Source organism: Vollenhovia emeryi, unplaced genomic scaffold (assembly GCF_000949405.1).
Source record: "Vollenhovia emeryi isolate VEMERY1.0 unplaced genomic scaffold, V.emery_V1.0 DF939129.1, whole genome shotgun sequence".
Taxonomy (NCBI): domain Eukaryota; kingdom Metazoa; phylum Arthropoda; class Insecta; order Hymenoptera; family Formicidae; genus Vollenhovia; species Vollenhovia emeryi.
This window is the reverse complement of record NW_011967237.1, coordinates 1,300,247-1,324,549: the sequence shown is the minus strand read 5'-3', so window position 1 is coordinate 1,324,549 and position 24,303 is coordinate 1,300,247. Positions and strand designations below refer to the sequence as shown.

Sequence of the window (24,303 nt, the reverse complement as noted above, 5' to 3'; positions counted from 1 at the left end):
AGAGCAGTAAGAAAAATGGTATCGTGTGTCGTCGGCTTTACTCTCTAAAGTTTTTCGAGTGAAAATACTGCCATAGAGTGGAATGTTTATCCTATTAGAATGAAGATTTTCTCCAACGAAATGAATATTTCACTCTAAAAAGTTTGAAGAGTAGCTCCCCATCTTTTCACAATTCATCAATATCAATTACAGTTCCGAGTGCCGCGCCAAAGTTCTAGAGTTCTCAATCGGTTTTGGAAAGAGTTCCCTCGTTCAACGTGGCGAAAACGAATCGTGTTGCCGTTGCACTCTCGAAACTGGCATTGTTTCAAGTCCGGACTATTGCATTCCTCTTTTTTTTTTGTACGCGTGATCGCAATTAATCGCGACTCGCCGCCTCGCGCGTTTCGCTGCCACGCACGATCGTGATTGCGGTGAAACACGCGACAATGTCGTCTGCTCCACTTTTTGCGACGAAAACGGTGCATTCTCAGGCGGCCGCGGCAAACGGCGGAGGGGGACGGTCTGGACGGGAGCGAATCCCTAAAAGTCCCCTCGCGGGACCCCGCTGGGTATAATAAGGACCTCCGTGCGCGTTATCGGATATCGTTCTATGCGAGTGTGGGACAAGGGGGAGGGGAGGGTCGCAGCGCGCCACGAAAAATCCCGCGCGGTGTGCAGCAGCACAGGTTGTAAAGATCCGGACATCCGATACATTCGTCCTGCTGGCCGGCCGCGGTGCTCGATTCTCTCGATTCCGAATTTACGCGGTAACATTTCTTCTTCGCATTATCGCGCCTCCGGCCTGACGTGCGCGGCGATTCCGAATCGCGTGCGTACGCAAAATAACGCACTCGTAACTCTTTCACGGCGAAAGAAACGAGGATCCCGCTTGGAAAACCTGAAACCTGAAACCTGACTGTCGTACTGACCGTGCAATTAAATTAATTTGCGCGAGAATACCAGTAGCGAATGATGCGCGGAGAGTATTCCTTCTTAAGATTTATTCCTGAAAAATCGTGCTGATCGTGTAAAAGTCAATTGGTGGGTCATCGCCGAGAACAGTATTATTCGTTGATTCGCAGTTCTAATGCGGTGATTGACATTTCGAGAGTGCGACAACGTGGCATTTTGAAGAACTTTGAGATATTTGTTGAAATTGTACTGTACATTTTACTAGTAAAATATATGGCAAAATTTCGGATAACTCGCAAAATTCTTCGAAGTGCTACGTTGTCACACGATTGCACGATGATTCAGGATCAATTTTAAGAGAAAATTCTCCCCGTGTATTCGAATCGGATCTTTCCGAGCGAATTGGAGAATTCTTGGACGCGTAGTAGATTTCGCAAAAACTGCCGACATTGAGGAATCACGAAAAGAATTACGGTCACGCGAGAAACGTGAGATTGTTATCTGCAGTCATTTATCTGCGTTAACGCTTATTGAAGAGGCAATTGGAGGTCCGCTATTCGAGCCGAGACGTGTTCATAAATTCATTTGATCTAAACGACTTGCTTTATTGCCGTGTCACAAGAAAAGCGGACAGAATAGTAGCTCGTGGAGGCCGGGCTTCAACGAGTTTCTTTCCTGCAGGATCAATCTCAAGTTTTTATTATACCGTTTCGATGTTCTAAATATAAAACTTTCCACATTATACGATTAAATTGCAATTTAATCTTTTATTTTCTTTTTTTCAAGAAAAATACACCTCTCGTTATCTCAAGGTGTTAGAGAAAAGTGTTCTTCAGTCAAATGATACATCAATCTTCTTTCTTTTCCCGGCGCGATAAATAGGACTTTTTTATTTATTCATTTGCCGTACAAAATTCTTATTGCTCAAAATCGTATCAAAAAAAGTTACAGGCCGAAAATCCGATACTCTGCGGTGAGAAGTTAACGCACCGGGATCTCCGAGTGAAATTTGTTCCAATAAAAGATCGCGTTGAATCTTTAGGGGAGAGAGAGGAAATTTCAACGAGACAAGAGGATGCGCTTGGTTGATCACGCGCCTCTCGTCCTTTTTTTTCGTGTCCTCATCCCCCTCTCATTCTCTCTCTCTCTCTCGTTCTCTCTTTCTTTCCCCTCCTATCCACGGCGATCGTGGCCGTAATTACTATTTTCTTACGTCCACCAAGCGGCTTATCCTCCAACGATCTATCTATAGAACCCTGCGCTGGCATCGTATGTCGGCGAATGGCACCGCGAATGGCTGCGTTTTGCTCGTACCGTTGCATCTTCCACATTACACACAATTCTCCGCAGGTGACTTAATCGGCTTCCCTCTTATTCTTCTTCGTTCGCTTGTTCCTACTCGTACTTCTCTCCCGCTCCGTTTCTTTTTCTCTCCTTTTTTCCCCCTTTTCACTTTGTACACGCTCACTTGCGCTATCGGTCGAAAGATCACTTTCTTTTCGAGATTTCAACTTTTCGAGACTGATGCGTTTCTTTTTCTTTTGGAATTTAACGGCTGCAGTACCACTGCAGGTAATCGACATATTTTTTTTCGACTTTTTAACCTTGCGTCGGATTATCTTCTCTCACAGATGCTATCTACAAGCGACGTCTCGCGAGCCATCGGTTATTTCTTCATAAATGCAGCCGTGTCGGGCCCGCTATATTGTCATCGTTCACCCGCGTTGACCCTGCGAAGGATAAGAGTTTTATAAACGCATTGTATCTGGCACGGGTATCGGGTTTCCCTCGCGTTTGGACTTGAGCGCGGAGAACGTGCTTTCATTAGACCCGGGCGCTTGGCACAGATTACTGCTGGGACTATTAGGCATTACGAGCAACATTCCCGTGTCCATATCAATTACTCCGGTTCGCGCGGCCTGTATAGGATTACGCGCGACGTCGCTTCGATTTGATGACAGTCATCTCCGAGAGAGAGAGAAAGAGAGAGAACGGGTCTTCCCTCGATTACCGAGTCACTTGGCACGGTAACGATCCGCGGATATTTTTGCACGGGCCGTTGAAGATACAAACTCTTGGAAGCTCTTTATTTTTCAAATAAAATTCGTAAGGCAGCGGCGTGAAATTATGAAGTAATAAAGGATATAAGAGCCAAGACAGGATGTTAGTGTCTAAATGATTTTAATTTATATAAAAAGAAGAGCTCATAGTCGGCCAGACTGGCAAGATTAAATGGTTTATTTCACGACGTTTCGACCTAATTCCAGGTCCTTATCAAGTGACAATAATTTAGATGTATAATAACGGTTGTAGTCAGAAAAACGAAATGAGCACATAAGTTTGTGCCAGCAAATGTAAAGTGGTGGTGAAAAGTCGAGAGATAAAAGACAGATGTAAAAAGGAAAGTAAAAATGTAAAGAAATCTCATGAACTCACATGTTTTTCGTCGTCGAAGCAAGAGTCCTGATATAAAATTAACTCAATGTCTATATGTGTGAAGGTACATGTAAGACTAAATTTGTAAACGTAAGTGCACCTAGCATCAAGGTGAACAAACGGATTTAATGACTCTGTCATATAACAAATTTATTGGGAAAAATTTACCTCAGCCAGGGTTTGAATCTCAAATAATTTGAAATAAATTGTGTGTAAAATTAACATATTTTTAATGACAGAATGAATTTAAAAAATGTAATTTTTACATTTTACAGATGTAATAAGTCAAATGTATTAAATGTACTATATGTATTGTGTCGGTTTAAAAATAAGTACGCATTGTGTTGTTTTAACATTTCTTTTTAGTTATTTTAATAATTTTACATTTGAGGTCAATTAACACAAGAGCAATATGTTAACACATGAATGTGTTAAACATTTAGCACAAAGATTTTAACCGGCATTTTTCTTCACAGGGAAACACAAATTTTCCAACTGTGTAAGATACCGTAGAGATTTTTAGCAAACTTTTTAAAAATAAAACAAAACGCTTGGCGCGTTACTAATGATACGCAATCCTTTTGATAAATAAGAATTTCCTCCACTAAAGGGATCAGCCCCCGCTGGTCCATCGGCTTCCCGCGAGCGCGTGTTGAATCCGCGTTGAAATATCGTCGTCCAGCTGCACGGAGATATTTCGAAGATATGCACTCTATCTCTCATCTCAGCAAATAGCTCACGAATGAAGTTCTATATTCCGTTTCTGCTCGTGTCTCTACCTCTTCTCTCCTCATCCTCGTCGTCGTCGTCGTCGTCCTCGTCGTCGTCGTCGTCGTCGGCGTCGTCGCCGCCAGGCTGAACTCTACGACAGATTTATAAACGGTGTACCTATGAGTACGGAGCGGTACGAATCTATGTACTCAATAAGTCTTGCGAGATTCGAACGACAACGGCGGCGGCGACGACGACGCGAGGAACGTCGTCAGCATGTTGAATCTTAGGTCGCGTTTCGCGCCGCAACGAAACGGAATTTATGATGCAAGAAATTTATCGGCAAACCTCAAGGGAACCCGTTTCCCCGCGATATTTATGCTTTCTTTATTAACATTGAAAATAAGTTAATGGCGTTTCAACACCTGCGCATGGGCGCGCGTCCTTCTAGCTGGAGAACGAAAACGCGCCTTCTTACGCTATTACTCGCAATTACGACTCCGTGTATCATCAGATTCATTACGATTATTTGCGAGATTGTTTCTGTAGCTAATCAACGTCCTTTTCCCTTTTTTGTTGCAGCTGTGGTTGTGCGGTACTTGACGAGGCGATACATCGGCGAGTACAGCTCGACCAGCGGTAAGTGTTTCTTCATTATCCCATTCCCCCCCCCCCCCTCGAGATAATTGCCAATGCGAAGCATGAATGATTGCGTCCATTCGTTGCTAATTTCGAGGCGTCGCATTCTGGATAAATGTCCAGTTCATATCTAAGTTCCTTTCGCGCTCGCTATCGACTTATCTCCCGGGTGGGGCGGCTCCGACTCGCGCGCGCGCGCGCGAAATACTCACCCCGTGGTACGAAACGCGAATCTAAATCTCCGATCGGTGCCTCTCGCGCGGGGGCCGCGACGGAAAAATCCGCCGTGAAATATTCTCGCGCTCGGAACCGGACTCTAATTCAAGGGTACCGGTGAAAAATCTTAATCATGGCGCCTCGCGAGCGACGTCCCGAGGGCATTCTAGCGGTCACAGAAATACACGAGGTATACGGGGGTAGGGCAGCAGCGGGGCTCAGATGGAGAAAGACGGAGAGAGAGAGAGAGCGGGAGAAAGAGAAAGGGAGACGCGGCCCAACACCGCTGGACCCGCGGAGGGCGGAGATTTAAACACTCGATATGAAATAGAGCCTATGGGGAGGGTCCGCAGAATGCAGATCTCTCCCATAACTCATGCAGGCTACTTCGCCGTAATAATTGCCGTGCACGCCCGCGGACGTATAAGCTACGACGGCGAGTTTCGCGGATATCCGAGCCGCCTGGAAAAATTCACCGTGAAGTATTGTCCCCTTAACCCTGAACCGGCCGGCCGCTCGTATTTTTGTAACACCTCTGCGAGCCGGAGCCGGCTGCGGTAACATCCGAGCCGGCCGAGTACGCCACATTTCGTCGCGAGTCTGATAGTCGTCGCAGGGACATTGTTGCGACGATAATCGACATGCCCGAGGCAAATATAATTATGTAAAATATGTAAATTCGTTTGATTAAAATAGATTGCAGCGAAAACTGCTACTACCTCTGAGAATTTCATCTGCTCGATATTGACGTTTTCTTCTTGAAAAAAAAAAAAGATTTAACTCCATGTTGACGTAAGACAGGGACGAGGATCACCGTATCAAATATTTCAGTCTCTATACATTTTTCTTTTGATATTTTCGGGCTGTTAATGCACTTTTCTTTTACGTTAAGTCGAGTGATTAATAACTTAGTAATCTGAATAAAATTTGGAACAATATGCGATTGTATTTATGAAAAATGTGTACAAAGCTCCTCGGGTCGGAGAATTACGAGACTTATAAGTCAATTTGCACGAGGTTTCTCCTTACTTTCTTTGCAACTGCATCCACGTAATGTAATTTGCGGAAAGCTTCCCGGCACAATAGCGCAATCATCGATTTATCGAATTTCTCTCGTGTATTACTGGCACTCGGAATCAATCTTGATCTCTATCGATCTATAATGCCGCGATCGATAATGCCGGACGAGCGTGGAAGGGTGCCGCCACTATTGCTCTCTCCTACTATCGGTATTAATTAATTTCCTGGGAAAATGATGGATAATCACTCTTGAATGTAACCAGGAAGCGGATAATCTCACGTGTTCCCCCCTCGATCGAGAAGGGGGATAATCGCTCAATCGATCCTCAAAGATGACGCCGTGAGCGCTACGAACCGATCGCCGTTCATCGAGAATCGATAAAAAATGATAAGAATGATGACAGATAAAAACTGCCAGGCCCAGACACGACTCGGGGCCTGGAGATATTACATTATGCAGACTGCTTTGCGGAAAATAAATCTGGCAAGGTATTAAACGTATAAATGGACACTGGACAAATGCTTCAGTTGACATTAATATTATAGAGTAGAACCTTTTCTCGTGTCACCGCCTTTACGCTTTTTAAATCACGCACAAGTCTTTGACAGTAATAAAGTTTTAGAATTTTAACAATCCGTTTGGATTGTTATATTTAGGAAGATCGAGACATCGAGTTTTCTTTGTTATTTGAAAACTTTGGCATTTACAGCGGTCGTGTGCAGTGGCTTCTTCAGCTTCTCTCTCTCTCTCTTTCTCTCTTTTGCGCGCACGCGGTACAATCTCGTGTGAAACGAATTGAAAATAGTCGACACCTCGTGCGACTTGTGCGCGGATTATCGCGCACACTTTCGTTCCCGATCGTTGGAGAATCACTTTTCCGAAGAAAACGCCCTCAAACGGTGAAAGCGGGGCCATTGATTTCCTTCGGTTGGTCCGCGTAGATGATGTGAACGAAACGTGGAAAAATTCTTTAGCGCATTAATAAAAGTTAGTCTACTTTTGTAAATCTATAGCTATGAGTATAAAAGGTGAGAAATAAACACGCGTTACAAAGTTTGCAAAGTTTTATTATATTTTTGGTTGCTAATGGGATTATGACGTCGAGTAATGACAAATTTGAGAATTTAAGAGTACCCAAATTGCAGGAAACTGCAGGAAATGTGAAGCTTTTAAAGGTCTGGAAATATCGAATCGTTAAAAAAAGATTTCAATTAAAGCACCGAAATATCTAGATGTGCATAAAGGCATGCAAGAATTCAGAAATGTGAGAGTTCACGGATCTATCTTTCCGCTCTCTGAATCTCTCTCGATCTTCACGAAAAGAAATGCCTCTCTTTTTCTTTCTCGTAAATTTAGACATCTAAACATACAAGCGGTGATAGCGACGGCACTTTCGAAACGGCCAATTTATATTGGCTTCTACCGCACGACTTAAATTTGATTTCTCGAAGGAAGATCGAGAGGATGATCTCCTTACCGGCAATTTCGATTACAAGGCATTCGTACACGAGCGCGCGGCGTCGTCGTTTTACGGGACTCGGGAGGGGGGGGGATAATCGGTCCTTTTCATCTCTCGCCACGATGTGCAGTGTACTTGTTATTATTTTGATCTCGATTAACAATGCAAATCTATCTTTGCGTGGAATAATTCCAAGCAATGATTTAGAAAGCGAGTCTCGTTGCATTGTCGATTCTGTCTCTCTCTCTTGCGCGCGCGCGCGCGTGTGCGCGAATGGGAACGTTTTGTCCGTGCGCGGAGAAGATTGCATCGTGCGCATCCCGTTCTTTCGATAGATCGACAATAGATCGCGTATCGGGGATGGATCTCCGGCAGAAGCCGAATCCCGCGCGGTCGGCGATTACGGTTACACGTCCAGTTGCGTCCGACGAAAGTGTGTCACGCGGCTACTTCTTTTTCCTTTTGTCAGCGTACAGCTTTTATTGTAACTCTTCGTACTTTCGATTTCTTAGAAATTAAATCTCGTACACTTTTATCAAAGTTTCTCATCGAGGACTTAACTTTCCATGTCGTCTGATATGCAAATTGTTCCTGTATTTAGATGGGACTACAATTAGATTTCTAGACTCCCGCGCGCGTCCGTCTTATCTGGAAAATAATTCCGTTCGCTGGATTTCATCCTTTCAGCCTTCGCTTATCTAGATCCGCGCCATTTCTTTCGCCATGAGCGCAGGAGGAGTCTTTCCGTCCTGTATGCAGAGCTCAAATTGCGCCTCGCGGTCTAGGGAGCTCCTGTCGCCACCTCGCCGATGTTTCTCATGCAATGAATTTTCCGTCGCAACGCTCAAATCGTTTACCCCGTCAGCATTGTCCGGCAATAAGGCTTTCTCGAGCGTAACGGCCGCTAATATAACGAGCATCCTTATTTGCTTGTTTCTGCGCCTCTTGGGCTCTCCACGCTGCCGACACTACCGAGGTGTTTATGAGTTTATTTATCGTCTATTTATTGTGCTTATCCTGTTAAGGCTACTGTGTTCGACGTACTTCCGTGTCTCTTCTCTTTCCTCTCCCCCCTCTAGTGCACGCGCTCCTCGAGCGCTGTAATCAGTCTCCGAGAAGTATGAGCGTCCCCTTTTTCGCCCGAAGATGTAAGCTGGAAATCGAAAAGTCTCCGAGATCTGTGGCGCGCCGAACATCCAAGTCCAGGAATTTAAATATTTAAATATGTAAAAAAAGTCTAGAGATGCAAGAGACTGAAAATCCGAAAGTGGTTGGCTTGATTTTAATGTATTATAAAACGTTCGAGAATTTATTAAATTAGAGATAATAGAAATGCAAATATTTTAAGTGCAATAAATATATATGGGCACTTTCAAGAGGGCTGCCTGTGTGCAAATAATTCGAGCGTATAACGTTCGGAAAATGCAAATCTTATAATATACGGTTGTCCGAATCTTTCTGATCACAAATTTCCAGCGAAAGTCGCGTGTCATTGTCAATGATCGCAGTGACATTGCAGCGTGCGTCAGCGTAACTAATTTGAATTGTCGTTACTAAACTGCTTTACCACTTTCGCGCATTAGCCGCGTTTTCTATCTTCGGGAAAATGTCGCCTAAATTTTTCCCAAGAGATCGAAGTGTATCGGAATGCCGTCGAAAGATTATTTCGCCTATCGTCGTCTGCGATTTATCTCGCGAGTTAACGTTTACGCGAGATTTTGGCGTGAAAATAACGGAACTAAAGACATAAGAATTAATTACAGTGCGGGGAAAGGGGGGGGGGATTGTATGCTAAATGTAGCATCTAAAAATGCAAAGATATAGCATGTTTAATATAATTACAAATCGTTTATCGATTTGAATATGTGAATTCACTCACGATAATAACTCCATCTGTAAGCTAACTGCGTTATGTCCGAAAAGAAATCGGCACGCAGGATGGGAAAAGAAACTGTATATGAATACACAATTTAATAAAATTTACAAGAAAGGGCTATCTACATCCTGCCTTAGGGCCAGCTTCACAAACGTCGGTTAACTGCTAACCGAAGGTTAATTGATCCTCTATCTCTTCTCAGAGAACAAGATAGAAAAAGATAGGGAGTTGACTGAACTCTGGTTAACAGTTAACCGACGTTTGTGAAATTGGCCCTAAGACTCGCATTGGCCATTTCTTATTTGTTGTTTAGTTTTAATGAGAGTCCTATCTTAACTCTGGTGTTAAATACATTAATTTCTACCTGTTGCAGATTTTCTCTACCGACACAGCGTCACTATCGACAATGTCACGACGGAGGTCGAGATACTTGACACGTCCAGGTGCGAGGTAAGTTTCTACAACGATGTTTAATTCAATTAATTACTTTATTAAAGTTTAACATGTAATAATATTATAACAAAGCAGTTTGTTTGAAGTATTCGTTATATCAGAGAATATATAAAATGGCGAAATTTAACAATTCTTCGACGGAATGTAAGCGAAACAACTTAAAGATCATTCTTTGGAGTCGCAAAAACTTTGGGCAGAAAGATGAGTCGAAGAACTTTCACCGTATCAAAGATTATCCTTGTCTCCCTTACTTGAAAAGAGATTGCATAGTTTCAATAAATCGCAGTACTCGAAATTATAAAAATGCGCTTTTCCTACGGTATTTTCGTGCGCGATCCTCTTTATTGCGCTCGATTTGGTTATTTGAACGCTCGATCGCGTGCGCTCTCGTCGCGAGGATAATAAATAATGCATCGGCGCAACGGTATTCCTGCGCATCTGCGTCCGTTTCGTGAATCTTTCAGCCTTGTGATCTGCGAGGAAAAGGTCCTGCGTGCGCTTTCAAAATGAATCCGCCTCGCGACGCGTCCCAAGACGAGGCCGGATCTTTCAAGGGCCCGGTCTAAATATATCTTCTTTCAACGGAGGCCCCCGTATATATAATATAGGGCTCCCGCAGTCCTTAAGGCCCACATCCATCATACGCTGGCAAAATAACGAGCGACTCGCAAATCGCGAAGGCGATATTCCTGCGGAGCGAATACTCGACACGCGTGCAGTCCTTACGTTTGGTAAAAATCGGTTGTATGAGATTTCGATAAAGTTTATTTTACACCTTCGGTCAAGTGCAAGTCAACTGCCATAGAATTTAACAAACACTAAAAACTATCGTACACATTTTCACCTAATTATAATATATCGTATTTAACGCACTCGCCTCTGACATATTCAGACTAATCTCGTATTTTATTTTAAAATGTACCCACGCGCTTCTCAGAATGCATAATACTTAAATATATAATGCTTTCTACTTCTCAATGTATATTACTCGAGACACATATACTTTCCATACGATACTTTCTCTGAAAAATGATACTTAACTCGCAGACAACCGGCTGCAGGTCGATCGTCTCTACCTGACCTTTCCTAACTCGATTCTTCTAAAACACAGTAACGAACGGTCGCGGCGAGGCGGAAATCCTGCGAGCTGGCCCGTTAGCCCGTTAGCGTATTTGAATTGAATAACGATCGTCTTTAAATTCGAATCTAGGGGACTGCGAGTACGACTGCGACCGCACGAACAACACGTGGCTTCACCTGTCGCGGCCGGAGAGCTTGTTGGAATTCCAGCGAGGTCGCTTATAGCATGTCGAATAAGGCATTGTTCTCCTTTTTCACGAAATCATTATTGTTCGACACGACCGTAAACACAACGGAAATTCGCGTAATGACATATTGATCTACGGTTCTTGCGGTCCCTCCACTTGCGCTCTGCAAATTTAAAGAGTTAAAAGTTGAAAGCCACGAAGTTTCTAAAAGGTCGCGGTTCGTTTTCTTAGTTCTCTAATTTTTTTAATCTTCAGTCTTGTATTTCATTTTGACTCAAATGCAATTTTAGAAAATGAAACGTTTAGATTTCGAAAATTACTATAAGAGTTTAAAACTTTTTTCCGATCTCCAGCTTTAAGCCATTTGGAATCGTCCAAGAAGATAAATTGTTACATCATTGAAACGACAGTTTCCTTGTAATTTGATAATAGTACGGAAGGTGGTTTTACGCGGCGAGAGAATAAGTGGGAATTTTTTTGCGGGTCTCGGTCCGGCTCCGGTTCGTTTTGGCATTTAACTGTATCTTTCCCTCGATGAGCGGTGAGAAAGTTCATTCATAGAAAGTATTTCCCCGCATAAGTTCAGGTATTGCGACTCCCTGGCGCCTTTTCAATGCGGCAGAACGACTGCGTGCGTTTATTACGTTAAATATGAACGTCATACTAAAGAAGAGATTTTCAACGCCGAATAACTTGATCGTCGCCTTCTCATTAATTTACACTTAGTTGTCGTATAAATAATGAAAATGTCAAGAAGGTCCATCTTTGTTTTTAGCAACCCATAAAAGTGATTTACACTTATTCTAAATATAATTTTTCGTTCAACTCGGAATATCCCGAGTGTATTTAAGGCGTCTTCTCCTGGGCGGCGAAACGCATAATTTCCGCGGGATGAAGGCTTTAAGAGACATTTTAAAGCGGATTTCCAAAAGTCGCTCCTCACGAGCTCCTCACACGCACGCCGCCACACCGACATACCCGTTGGTTATTCGGTAGCCCCGCAACGAGACTCGATCAGGCCCGGGTTGTTTTTAGCAAACTGGTTTTTCTACCCGGGGCTTACAATTACCGGCTTCCTTTTTTGCGCTGCTCCCTGAATGTTTGCACCTGTCGCTTAAAAGGCCGCGAACCGTGATCCGCAGGTTGGCACACGCAGTGCTAGACGCGATTCTTCCAATTCTACATCTCGTTGAATGGATTCGTATTCTTCACTTCCTACATTTTCAAGTTATCGGAATACTCCAATTCTCGAACTTGTTACATTTTTTTTACTCGTGACAGGATCCTTCGAGTTTATATGTTCAGGCAGTCGAGTTCTAAAAGATTTTCACATCGATGAGAACTTTTTAAATGTCGCCACTCACTATTTCTCGAACGTTTCTTTTTCAATTTATTCCTTTCCAGACTCGCGACACAAGCTTTAAATTTTATCCGCGACAATTTAAATATTTAAATTATCTTAGATACGACTGCACCATTAACCGACACTACACGACTCGCTGGCAAACAATGCTTGTCCATTTAGAGAACCTTGTACGTGGAGCGCGTAAAGATGCATGCACCGTTAGCCTGTGGATACAATAAATAATCTGGAACAGGAAGCGATGCTGGCGATTTGTACGTACGCGCATAAAATTACGTTTTAAACGCCCCTTCGCCTGCCAACATTGTTAAACTCGTAAAAAAAATATTTCGACACGGACTTACAAAGTCGGACTTACGGAAGATACTAAATTGACACTGACTTTTACACGTGCGCTGAGCAAAATTTTCTTCGGATAAACCAATTAAATAGTGTTTCCGATGATTAATTTTTTCGATTACGTTTTCTGATTACGGATACATCCGATGAAATTTGATTGAAAAACCGATCAGATTTTTCAACGGATATACAGTTTGATCGGATATATCCGTTTGTTTTTATGTAATTGGATTATCCGATTATATTTAATCGAACATTTTTCTCAGTGTAGACGCGATATTCTGAGATTTTTGTATTTCCATACAATCTTACACCCACAGAAAAAATATCTGGATCCAATGCTATTACACTTAAATGTATTATAAAATAGGATCGATATAGCGCTATTTATATTTATTATAGAGAAAGGAATATTTTAATCTTAAATGACAAATTCTAAAATCTAGGATAAAATGATAGTACATATCGTCTTTTGTCGAATATCGTGGTGCCAACTTCGTGCGTTGTAAGATGGAGGGAAAATTTATTCTAAACGCAAGAACAACAACAAGTTCCTGTTGTCTCAGTCTAGTAATTCAATCTTTTTTAATTCGATAGAGGAGAATAAGAATTATTGACTTTATTTCGATAGTGTCTTATTTTCATACTAAATGAGGTTGTGAGAGAAATATAAATGCGTCAAGAATATTTTTTGTCTTAGTAACAGAAATCCTTTCTGAGGGTGTACGTTCTCGCTGAACTCGCTGTTTGAAGTGAATAGGAATATTTCGAATTCAGTTAGTTTAGCAAGAAAACTATGTTGTTACGGGAATGTTGTTGGGGAACAGGATCTAGGAAGATCGATATCGATGTGGATCAGTGTGGCAGTGGTGCAGGAAGTCGATGTGATTCCGTGTAGAAGAAGCGGATCATTAAATACACCATCAGCGGACACTTCTCTAACTCCTCTGTACCAATATATCACGTTCAACGCGTGCGGTCCCACTGTGAACGAGGCTTTTACGCCGGTCCCCTTTACTCTCGGCAAATCTCCGCGAAACTCCACCGCGTGCGCCAGGATCAATCAATCCCGGACAACGCGCTGTTTATCACGACTGCAACATTTACGAGCAACGTATCGTTTTCATCTCGGCATTTTTGTTATCAGGTTGCGTCGACTATAATTCACGTTCAACTTCAGTAAATCCGAAAGCTGTCGACTGTTGCGCGACTAGAACTTTTCGATCTTTTACATCGGAATACGATTATACGTTTACCCGCACGCGTCCTACGTCTCTAAATTTAGAACGTCATTATTTCTTCTGCTGGTTAAATTCCAATTTTCAAATTCTCACGTTTCAAGTTTCGTAACTTTATTGCCGTCTCGTTTTCAAAGTTTAGGCTTGCGGCTTTCTCCAGATTCCACATCGTCAACATTTCTGAATTTCATCTCGAGGTGTTTGATTAGATTGCCGAGGAACCAGACTCTCACGTTCCTCGTGAGAGAGGAGACCCAGATTCTGACTATCTCAACCATCTGAAAGACGTGCAGCGGGTATTAGAACAAACAGCCGATAATTCGTTGCTAAGCTAAGGCCTCGGCTGCGCCAGTAAAATACATAACGCATCGTACGTTCACGGTGTTATCTTTCCAATTATCCCTGCATTCCTCTCACTCTTGCGATATCTAACCGCGATATTACGCCCGGCGTATTTAATGCCATAGGGGGAAGTGGCATAAATTCGCAGGCGCATCTCGCGTTTCGACCGCGATACGATGCGCTCAATATTATCCCTGAATGCATTGTAGAACCGCAATGATCGTCTCATCTTTCTCGCAATCCGAATGCATTAATCGGTAACAAATATTTTACAGAATTACCAACTTTTTCAGTTCCCATTATCGACCAGCTGAGACAATTGCAAATGTGTTAAAGTTTTTCTATATACATAATTGTCCTCTCTGTTCTTTTCCAATATATTGAAAACTACCATGATATTTGTTTAATATTTCTGTTCGATACAAATACAGTGTGAAAAATATTAAAGTTCTTGAAACTATTCTATACTATTTTATGACGTGTACACGTTGCTCCGATTGCCGTGCGTAAATCGACTCGATTCACTTTTAGTTACAGCTTCACGAGTTGTAATTTAGCGTGAGCCGCGTATCTTTCTCCGCAGCGGAAACTTTTCGCCTCGACGATAGCTAATCGCGTTGCGCCGGACGTTGCGGGGATGCCGCGGCCTAAAGGGCACATAAGCCCGGCACCTTAACGCGCTTTAATCTACGGAATTATCCGTTTCCGACGTTCCTACGTAACGTGCATCCTGATATCCCGATACGCGCGGGCCCGGCGATACCGGGTGCGATCTACCGGCACTTAAAGTGCACGAACCCATTGAGCGCACGTGGTCAACGTCCGCGTTGCGCTCGCGCTTTTTCAGCTAGAACGCTCGAGTAGCGGATACCGATCCCCCAATCGCCGTTAAGATACGCCTGAAAATCGGCCGACCAAGACGATTCACCGTACAAATGTCCTTGCAGATAAGCTCCACGCAAGGCTGGCCGCAATCTGCGTTCGCCAACAAGGAAGTGCCCGGTTCTCCTTTTGACAGATGTCATTTGTTACGTTATTTAATTTCTGCCACTCGATACAGGTCTTTTCTAAAGTCTACATCTTTTCGCGATAATTAATTTATTATTTCCTTGTTACGCACAGCCACCCGTCGAAAAATACGCGGCGGCTTTTCCGAAATTAAAAAATGCCGGGAGAAAGTATTTTGACGAAACCAAATGTGCTCGGAATCTTCACCAATTGCTGAATTACCACAAGTTTCAAATTTCATCATAGTCGCGACGTCCAATTAATTCACGCGGAGTTTTGAATAAAATTCAAAAGAATATCGCGTAAGATTCACGTTATTTTCGAAAGCTTTTTTCCTTACGATATAAATGTCATTGTATTAAAAGCAGGGTTGGAAAGTAACTCGTTACTTGTAACGAAGTTACAGTTACTTTTTTTTGGTAACTCTAACTTAACTTCGTTACTTTCTCTCCATCTGTAACTGTAACTTAACTCAGTTACATTTTTTCGATAACTAGTAATTAATTTAATAGTTACATTAATAGTTACTTTATATATATTTTAAACCTCCACAGATCGCATTAGGCCTTGCATTTGCGCACAAACGCCTTTATTGGCACTTCACAATTCAAATGCAGATTTGATATTTTTATTTTCATAACTGTAACTGCGAAGTAACGAATCAGAATTGGTAACTTGTAACTGTAACTTACATTTTTTGCAAAAAAAAAACTATAAGTGTAACTAGATACTTTTATAAAGTAACTTTCCCAACCCTGATTAAAAGTAGCATCGCAACAGAAGAGGACACTTTCGCTTACATTATTGAGAAAACACTCCGGTCCCTTAATGCCGGCGTCTATGAACACGTTTATGTTCACGCGAGCGTTTACGTGCTTGCAGCCGTTCGTGCCAGTTCAGCGTGCCTACCTTTGACCGTCTTACGCGTCATGTTAATGATGAATACCGTTCTAATGCGATGGGCAGTCTCGAGCCATCTCATTAACCGCGCAATAAGAAGACCGAGGGAAGGAGGGATTGCGAAAATGTATCGGGTAGATCTCGCTAAGGGAAGAAGGAACGCGAGTGCTAAAGTAAAAATATTACACCCTAAGAAAGGATTTCTGTTGCCGAGACAAAAAATACTCTTGACGCATTTATATTTTTCACAACCTCATTTAGTATAAAAATTAAGACGCTATCAAAATTAAATCATTAATTCTTATTCTCCTCTATCGAATTAAAAAAGATTGAATTACTGTGTTGAGACAAGAGGAACTTGTCGTTGCTGTTGCGTTTAGAATAAATTTTCCCTCCATCTTACAACGCACGAAGTTGGCACCACGATATTCGACAAAAGACGAGTCTAGATTTTAGAATTTTTCATTTAAGATTAAAATATTCCTTTCTCTATAAGAAATACGATTGGCGCTATATCGATCCTATTTTATGATACATTGAAGTGTAATAGCATTGGATCCGGACATTTTTTCTGCGGGTGTACTATATTTTCAAGAATTTATGTGTGTACTTGAAACGATATCGCAAGAGAACTTTATAACGTAGGATCTTGGAGACTTTGTGGATGTATCTATATATTTGACAACGCATATATCTTTTCGCTCACAAAAGTCAATTTCTTACGGTATTCTTTTTAGTCTCACCTTTATTTGTCCTACAATCCTATTTATTTGAAACCTGTGTGATCGATGTAATAGGTTTTCCTACTGCACTTGATAGTATTTTTTCTTTGCAATTTGCCGACAGAATTTACAAAGGCATCCGGTTTAGCAGGATCGCGTAGCGAGAAGGAATTCGGTGACGATCATTCCAAAGGTTCGGTCGCGCTACCTTTCTCGTGCGAACCTCCTTGGAAAACGCGCGACGTGTGGTATAGCGATTAGCGACGTGCAGCGTGGCGCTTTACAGGCACGCGTCAAGCGACAGGTCGAGAGGAAACCGATGAAAGAGGCCCTTTTTGCAGCTGGTCCTCGTCCCGGTGTGCGTGCGTCTGACGCACGGCGGACCGTGATGTCAATTACTAACGAAGACAGTCGGTTAGGCTGACTGTCACAGGCACCGGCCACGGTGACAGCGGCACGCGTCTTAAGTCGCGTTCACAAGACCCGCAAGAAGCGGCTATAAATCCTCCCGCGGATGCCTCGAACGTTTCTTGCCGCCGTTGCCCGCTAATGCCCGCTAGCGACTCCGTGAATCTGGACTTAATTAATCTTGGAGCGCTACTGCGTTTACACCGAACAGTAATGAATCGTCTTCGAGTCTAGCTGAGAAACCCGTTCTGCTGCATCTCAAAGATATTCCCCGTATTTAATAGTATGGCGAATGTGGTCAGAAATTTGGAAGCTTCCGAGATCTAAAGATTTTCGAAGTTTGAACCCCTGTGAAGTTAGCCCCCCATTATTTAAAAATTTAACTTTTTTTCACGAGTTCCCTATAGATTTACAATAATTCCAGAGTTCTTGATGGGTTTAAGAAATAGTTCTGCCCATTAAAATGAATTTTTTAAAATGGGGGGCTAACTTCACGCAGCCCCCCCATTTTCGTAGAAACTAATTTTTTAATGGAGTTCTGGACAGATTTCGCATAGTTCTAGAGTTCTTGATACATTTTAACAGTTCTGCACGAGAAAGTAAAAAAAAACGAAGTTGAAGAATCTAGAAACAGTACCCCAGAAATAGGCATAACTATAAAAGTATTAATGTAATGGAATTTTGCAATTAGGATTTTCGATAGAACTCTGCGGAGGCTACCGGGAACTCTCAACAGAACTGCCGGAACTGTGCAAAATTTTTTTTGGGTCTTATAAGACCCCATTAAAAAAAATTCATTTTAGTGTCTTTAATGGGCAGAACTATTTCTTAAACCCATCAAGAACTCTGGAACTATTGTAAATCTATAGGGAACTCGTAAAAAAAGTTAAATTTTTAAATAATGGGGGGCTAACTTCACAGGGGTGAAGTTTGAAGATTCCGAAGTTTTCAAAACTTCGACAAACTACACTGAGAAAAATGTCTGATTAAATATAATCGGATAATCCAATTACATAATAACAAACGGATATATCCGATTAAATTGTATATCCGATGAGAAATGTGATCGGTTTTTCAATCAAAGTTCATCGGTAACTGCATTTCATCGGATAAATTTCATCGGATGTATCCATAATTTAATCGGAAAACGTAATCGGAAGAATTAACCATCGGAAACACTATTTAATTGGTTTATCCGATGAAAATTTTTCTCAGTGTAAGAATCCTCAAGTGCCGATTTATTTCCCCGATGTCAGATTGAAATTCAGTTCGAATAAATCGGATAAACGCCGAGGACATCTCGCAACATTTTGGAAATTTTCAGATGCTGATTGCATAATAATTCAGATAATCGCATCTTAATTTATACACTGAGAAAAATGTTCGATTAAACATAATCGGAGATAATCCAATTGCATAATAACGAATGGATATATCCAATTAAATTGTATATCCGATGAAAAATATGATCGGTTTGTCACTCAAATTTCATCGGTAACTGCATTTCATCGGAAAAATTAATCATCGGAAACACTATTTAATAGGTTTATCCGATGAAAATTTTTCTTAGTGTATGTATCGAGTCAAGTTCAGCACTTTGGTATCGTAATGTAATCGCGTGCATCTGTTTGATAATACCTAACCGTCATTAGGCGATAATTTTATTTACTGAATTCCTGTTACCTTCTATGGTATCTGGTAGACCTTTACTGGCACGGACGCCAAGATAAATGACGTGAACGCACTGTTAGGTTCTATTTGCATCCGAGAAGGACGATTTTTGACACGGCGAAATTATTTATCTCGATTTTAATCCGCGGAATTAAGTACCGATCCGACGCGTGGGTCTCTTGGCGGGGACATGCATACTTATATTTAAAAAAAAATACATAATTTTTAATCCTGCGACCACCTAAGAGGATGCAAAACTTTTAATTGTCTCAAGAATCGGAGAAAAATTGCCACTGCGTTAAGCTCTAAAAATCCGCTAGCCTCGACTCTTAGCGATCTGTCGCAAGGTTCGAATTTCTCCGGATTGCGAGACACGCGGAATTCCAAAAATTCCAGATTGTTGAACGATATCCCAGGTTCCTCGAGAACCTGAAGCAACCGAGTTGCAGGTAATAATCGCACTTTCCTGCATAACCAGTGAGCCAGCCGATTGTTCTCGACTCTGCTCGGCTCGGGTTTCATAGAATTTCCGCTTGGCTCCCGAGAGAAAGAGAGAGAGAGAGAGAAAGTGAGAGAGACCTTCTCGTTGTAATATCGATCACGAGGATCGCGGTAGGTGTTCCACAACGCGGGTATAATAATAACCCGGCTTAACAAGGGCACGGGAGTTCAGGTAGGCGCTCTCCAGCGGAATCGGCCACGTAGGTAGGAAGTCGAGCAACAAATGGGTAGGTGGCTGCTGACTGGCTCTCGGCTGGCTCTCGACCTCGTCGACCGCCACGATTAATACTTCCATCGTGCATTGTTCCTCGTCACGTAAATCTTCGGCCAGCCGAGATAAGCCACCACGGAAACCATTTATAAGACCGATTTATATCATTACCAACGGCTCCGCAAATATTCTCGCGTCAGCTGATCGTCTTACCCGTTTCCTCTTCACGTAGCCTGCCTGGATAATGGTGTACGGCTACCCACCGACCGAAACGGTGGGAATAGCTAGAGCTGTCTCTCCGATTCAGTTGTCAAGATTTACGGTGTCGAAGTAAATATATCATTGCACGATAATTAATTACGAGCACAATTGACTGCTCTATACGCTTACATAAACTCTCGACGGCAATTGCATCAACGATCGCACAGCTTGTTATTCTTCTTCCTTTGTAATATATTGAGAATAGAAGAAAGAAAGACGCCGCGCGGCATTTCCGTCGCGTTTTATCTTTCTCAGCTACGAAAAGTTCGAGAAGACTTGCCCGAAGTACCGATTCGTACTTTACTTCTTCTTCTTCTGTTATTCCTTTTTATCCCACCTGACCGATTAATTTAATTCCGATCTGTCGATAGAGAAGGGAAAGTTGATTAACAACGGCCGTGCCTGCCAATTGACATTAGTCCGACTGTGCAATCGGTTGAACGTTATATTTTTATAATCTACATACGATTATTCAGTCTATAATTTCGATATATGGGTCAATGTCTCGGGCCGAAATAAAGTATCAATCGTACCTCATCTCGTCCCAATCGCGCGGACGTTCCACTTTTGGTAGATTAATTTTTTCCTCCCACCGACATCTTCCCTCCCTTCCCCCCCCCCTCTCTCTCTCTCTCTCGCTCGCCCGTCCTCTCTCACTTATCTCGTTTTGTTTCGTTGTCATTTTCGCGCGTCTCATTTCTTACAATCTACATATGGTTTTGCGGGTCAATGGTGCGCGCGCGCGTACCGCAATAAAGTATCAATCATACCGCCTCGCGTCTCTCGGCCCGGCCGGCCAACCCGCTCCGCTTCGGGATGCTGCCGCGCCGCGTGGCGCCCAGGTGTGTTCCGCCTCGCGAATACGAGGAGTACCGGCAGCCTGGTGACACACTTCCCCAATTCTCGCATTGTTCTTCATCCGCGTGCACGCACGAAATAAATCTTGGCGCGGCGGAGGGGGCGGGAGCGAGCGAGGGAGGAAGAAAAAGGGGGCTGGCTAGTCCCCCCCTGGCCTCGTGACCGGCTCGTAATTGCGATTGCTTTTCGTGGGAGGGCCGGTAGATAATTGATAATTAAGCGCGCGCCCTCCTTGCCCCCGGCGAACAAGCTGGTGGAGGGAGAAGTACGGGCAGGGAACGGAAGACCGAATGTAACGATGCCATTTCGGACTTGTGTGTACCGGATGCGACTGGCCGGCATCTCTGCTTTCGTATTACCGTGTGTTATGCTCTGGAATCTTTCATCTGTACCGCAATTCAATTCTTTCGCAGTCAAATTGTATCGGAGAAACGTGAAAGTAACCGTAGGACGGGCATTTATTTCGTCAGTATCGATTAAGTTCACGCGATCTTACACCCTCGGAAAGGATTTCCGTTACTGAGACAAAGAATATTCTTGACGTATTTATATTTGCCACAACCTCATTCAGTATAAAAATAAGACAATATCAAAATAAAATGAATAATTCTTATTCTCCTCTGTCGAATTAAAAAAGATTGACTTACTATATTGAGACACGAGCGACTTATATAAATGTAAGTTCATATATTCTTGCGTTTAGAATACATTTTCCCTTCCATCTTACGACGCACCAAGTTGGCACCACGATATTCGACAAAAGACGATACAATCTATCATTTTATTCTAGATTTTAGAATTCTTCATTTAAGGTAAAAGTATTCCACTAATAAGATTATTCTTCAAGTCGCCAGCAGTAATTAACAACTTCAGTTTGTCAGTCGTTTTCTTGGCAATACCTGGCATTTTTAATAATACAGAAAATTTATTGCGAAAAATATTACCTCAGCCAGTGTTTGAACCTGGACCTCCCTATGGGGCATGTTGCATGGCCTCAGTGGTCCAATTGGTGAGACGCCCGGCTAGAGTGTAGGGAGGTCCAGGTTCAAACTCTGGCTGAGGTAATATTTTTCGCGATAAATTTTCTGTATTATTAAAAATGCCAGATACGATCAAGAAAATACTGATTAGTAATTTATTAACTTCAGCTTACAGCCAAGAAGTGGACTTGGTTTACAATATGTTCTTAACTCATTCATTCTTGCATACTTATTTCCATCTCCCTATTTTCATCCTTGCATGTTGCGACTAGTATTTCTAATTGCTTTATTTACTTAGCTTACTGGTCAAGAAAATACTGAAGTTGTTAAAATATTCTTTTGCCTATAATAAATATGATTGGTGCTGTATCGATCCTATTTTATGATACCTTGAAGTGTAATAGCATTGGATCCGGACATTTTTCTATGGGTGTAAGTTTAGCTTCTGCTGGAAGTAAAGATCGTTTGCTTGTGAGAATTGTGTGACGTTTTTTTTTAAATTGACGCAAACAGGTATTTAATCTTAATTACAGCGAGTTACGTATCGTCGAATTCTTTTCGGGTACACGCACGTCTTAATTTCACGCGTATCTTCGTCATCCTCCGCGTCACGTTAACTCGCGTCGCTGTCTGAAATTTCTAAAAGTGTTTCTACAAGTCGTTACACTCGCGGTATGCCAGCGCGCCGGCAATCGGTCTTCGTCACGATGACGAAGTTCCAGATCGTCATTGAAATTCCACTTTGCCGGGCTTATCTCAATTTCTTGACGGCGCACATGTGCGCAAACAAGCCGCGCGAGCGTCAATGCGCGCCTGGATGTCTCTCAAAACGTGTAGCTTTCCTTGTTTCTCCGAGGATAACGGTTAACGTATATTGGAAAAAACGAGACGAGATGTCCACCTCGCAGCGTTCCTTTTTCCACAACTGTTTTCACGAACGACGCGCTGCACGTTCGCGCGACGAATCGACGTTAATTTAAGCGGCGGGATTAATAATGTTATTAGTTGCGCGCGTAAGCAGCGGGGCCGGAGTAGCTGCGTGAGCGCCGCGATTAATAAATATCAATGATTTCTTGTTTTCAACTCGTTCGTTTGTAACCAATACGCCGTGGACTCGATCTTTCCCATGTACGCCGATCGTAACGCGCGATTCAAAGTGTTACAACGATAATTCAGTTTATTGCCTTGACTTTACTCTCTTTCTACTCGGGGCCGCCACTCGTTATGTCGACCATAAGCTACTATCTTTCTCTCTCTTTCTCCTTCTCCTTTTTTTCCCCCCCAGGAGTGAACCTGGTAGGAACTCTATCGTTATAAAACTACGAGTAATAACACTGTAACTCATTGTCAGTGGCCGGGCAGTAATGCCAGGCGTCCCGCAGCGTCGGGTTGGTTGATGTCGCCTTCGTGGAAGCGTGCATTGTCGCACGAAGGGGAGACGCTGGTCCACAGTCTCGCTTCCCAGATTCAATTCGCGCCACTGGTACTTAGAAAAGCTGAGAGATTAAAGACTCTTGTAAAGAGTTCAAGTGGTGATACTTTGAAAAATGCAATTGAGTAAAACCCGAAGATATTATCGATTATGGATTGCGTTAATAAAGTTGGTAGTTTTTATACGAACTCAATTTCAAAATCAATTTTTGATTTTCTTAGAAAAATGTTGCGGATATATATTTGTGTATAACATCACATAAAAATACGTAATAATACGTAAAGCGTGTATAATAATAATTAAAAAAGGATATACTCGACTCTTGTTCAGTAAAAATGCTAAAAATATCGTTTTATCGCGTAACTTTATTGTGTCAAACACAAACAAGGTATTTCATATTGGCAGAGGAAAGTCCCCTGTTATGAGATAGGCTCCTAATACGAGACAGCGGGGTTTCTGCTAAATTAATAGGCATCATCCGCGTTGGTTCCACCATGAGTTTATTGCCCTTGGAGTAAAATCTGTTTAGAGGAAAATTGATTGTGAGACCGTGTAATCGTTGCGACAAAAGATTTGTGATTGAATTTGGACGTTGAAAACCTACTATCTCACATTAGAATCCTATCTCATGATAGAGGACTTTCCTCTATTATTTAATTCAGCCTACCACATGCGTAATGGTGAAATTCCAGGTTTCGGATGTCCGCGCATTCATTAATCTCACGGAAAGCCGTTTATGCGGAATACGCGGTCTTCTAATCGCTCCGCGATTATTAGTCGACAATGTCCGCGTTGTACGTAAAGGCGAATAGCCGAGGATTGTTATCCCCGCCGCGAACACGAAGAAACATAACTTGGTCGTCGTCGGGGCGATCGTTGCTTATCCGGCGGGGTCGCGTAGGTGTTAAAGCGCGCGGTTCTCGCCCACTTGAATCGATTCTGAATGGACAGCACGATCGTTTCGGCCTATCGGGTGTCCTGTTAACTGTCGCGTCGTTAAGGAGGCCGCCCGTCGAAAATTATAGTCCAATAGTACATTTTTCTACCGGCCTTTCCTAGCTCTCAAAATTCTTATGAAACGTCACGAAACTTTAAT

General features: G+C 42.6%; 1 protein-coding gene across 2 annotated transcripts in view; it reads left to right on the top strand.

Moving 5' to 3' along the window:
* The window catches only part of LOC105568406 (ras-related and estrogen-regulated growth inhibitor-like), a 58,822-nt gene that overhangs the window by 21,499 nt on the left and 13,020 nt on the right, over positions 1–24,303 (top strand). For both annotated transcript variants that reach the window (XM_012024058.1, XM_012024057.1), the window contains exons 3-4: positions 4,624–4,680; positions 9,626–9,702. In XM_012024058.1, coding sequence (XP_011879448.1) covers positions 4,624–4,680; positions 9,626–9,702 — 134 coding nt within the window. The remainder of the gene's footprint in view (positions 1–4,623; positions 4,681–9,625; positions 9,703–24,303) is intronic.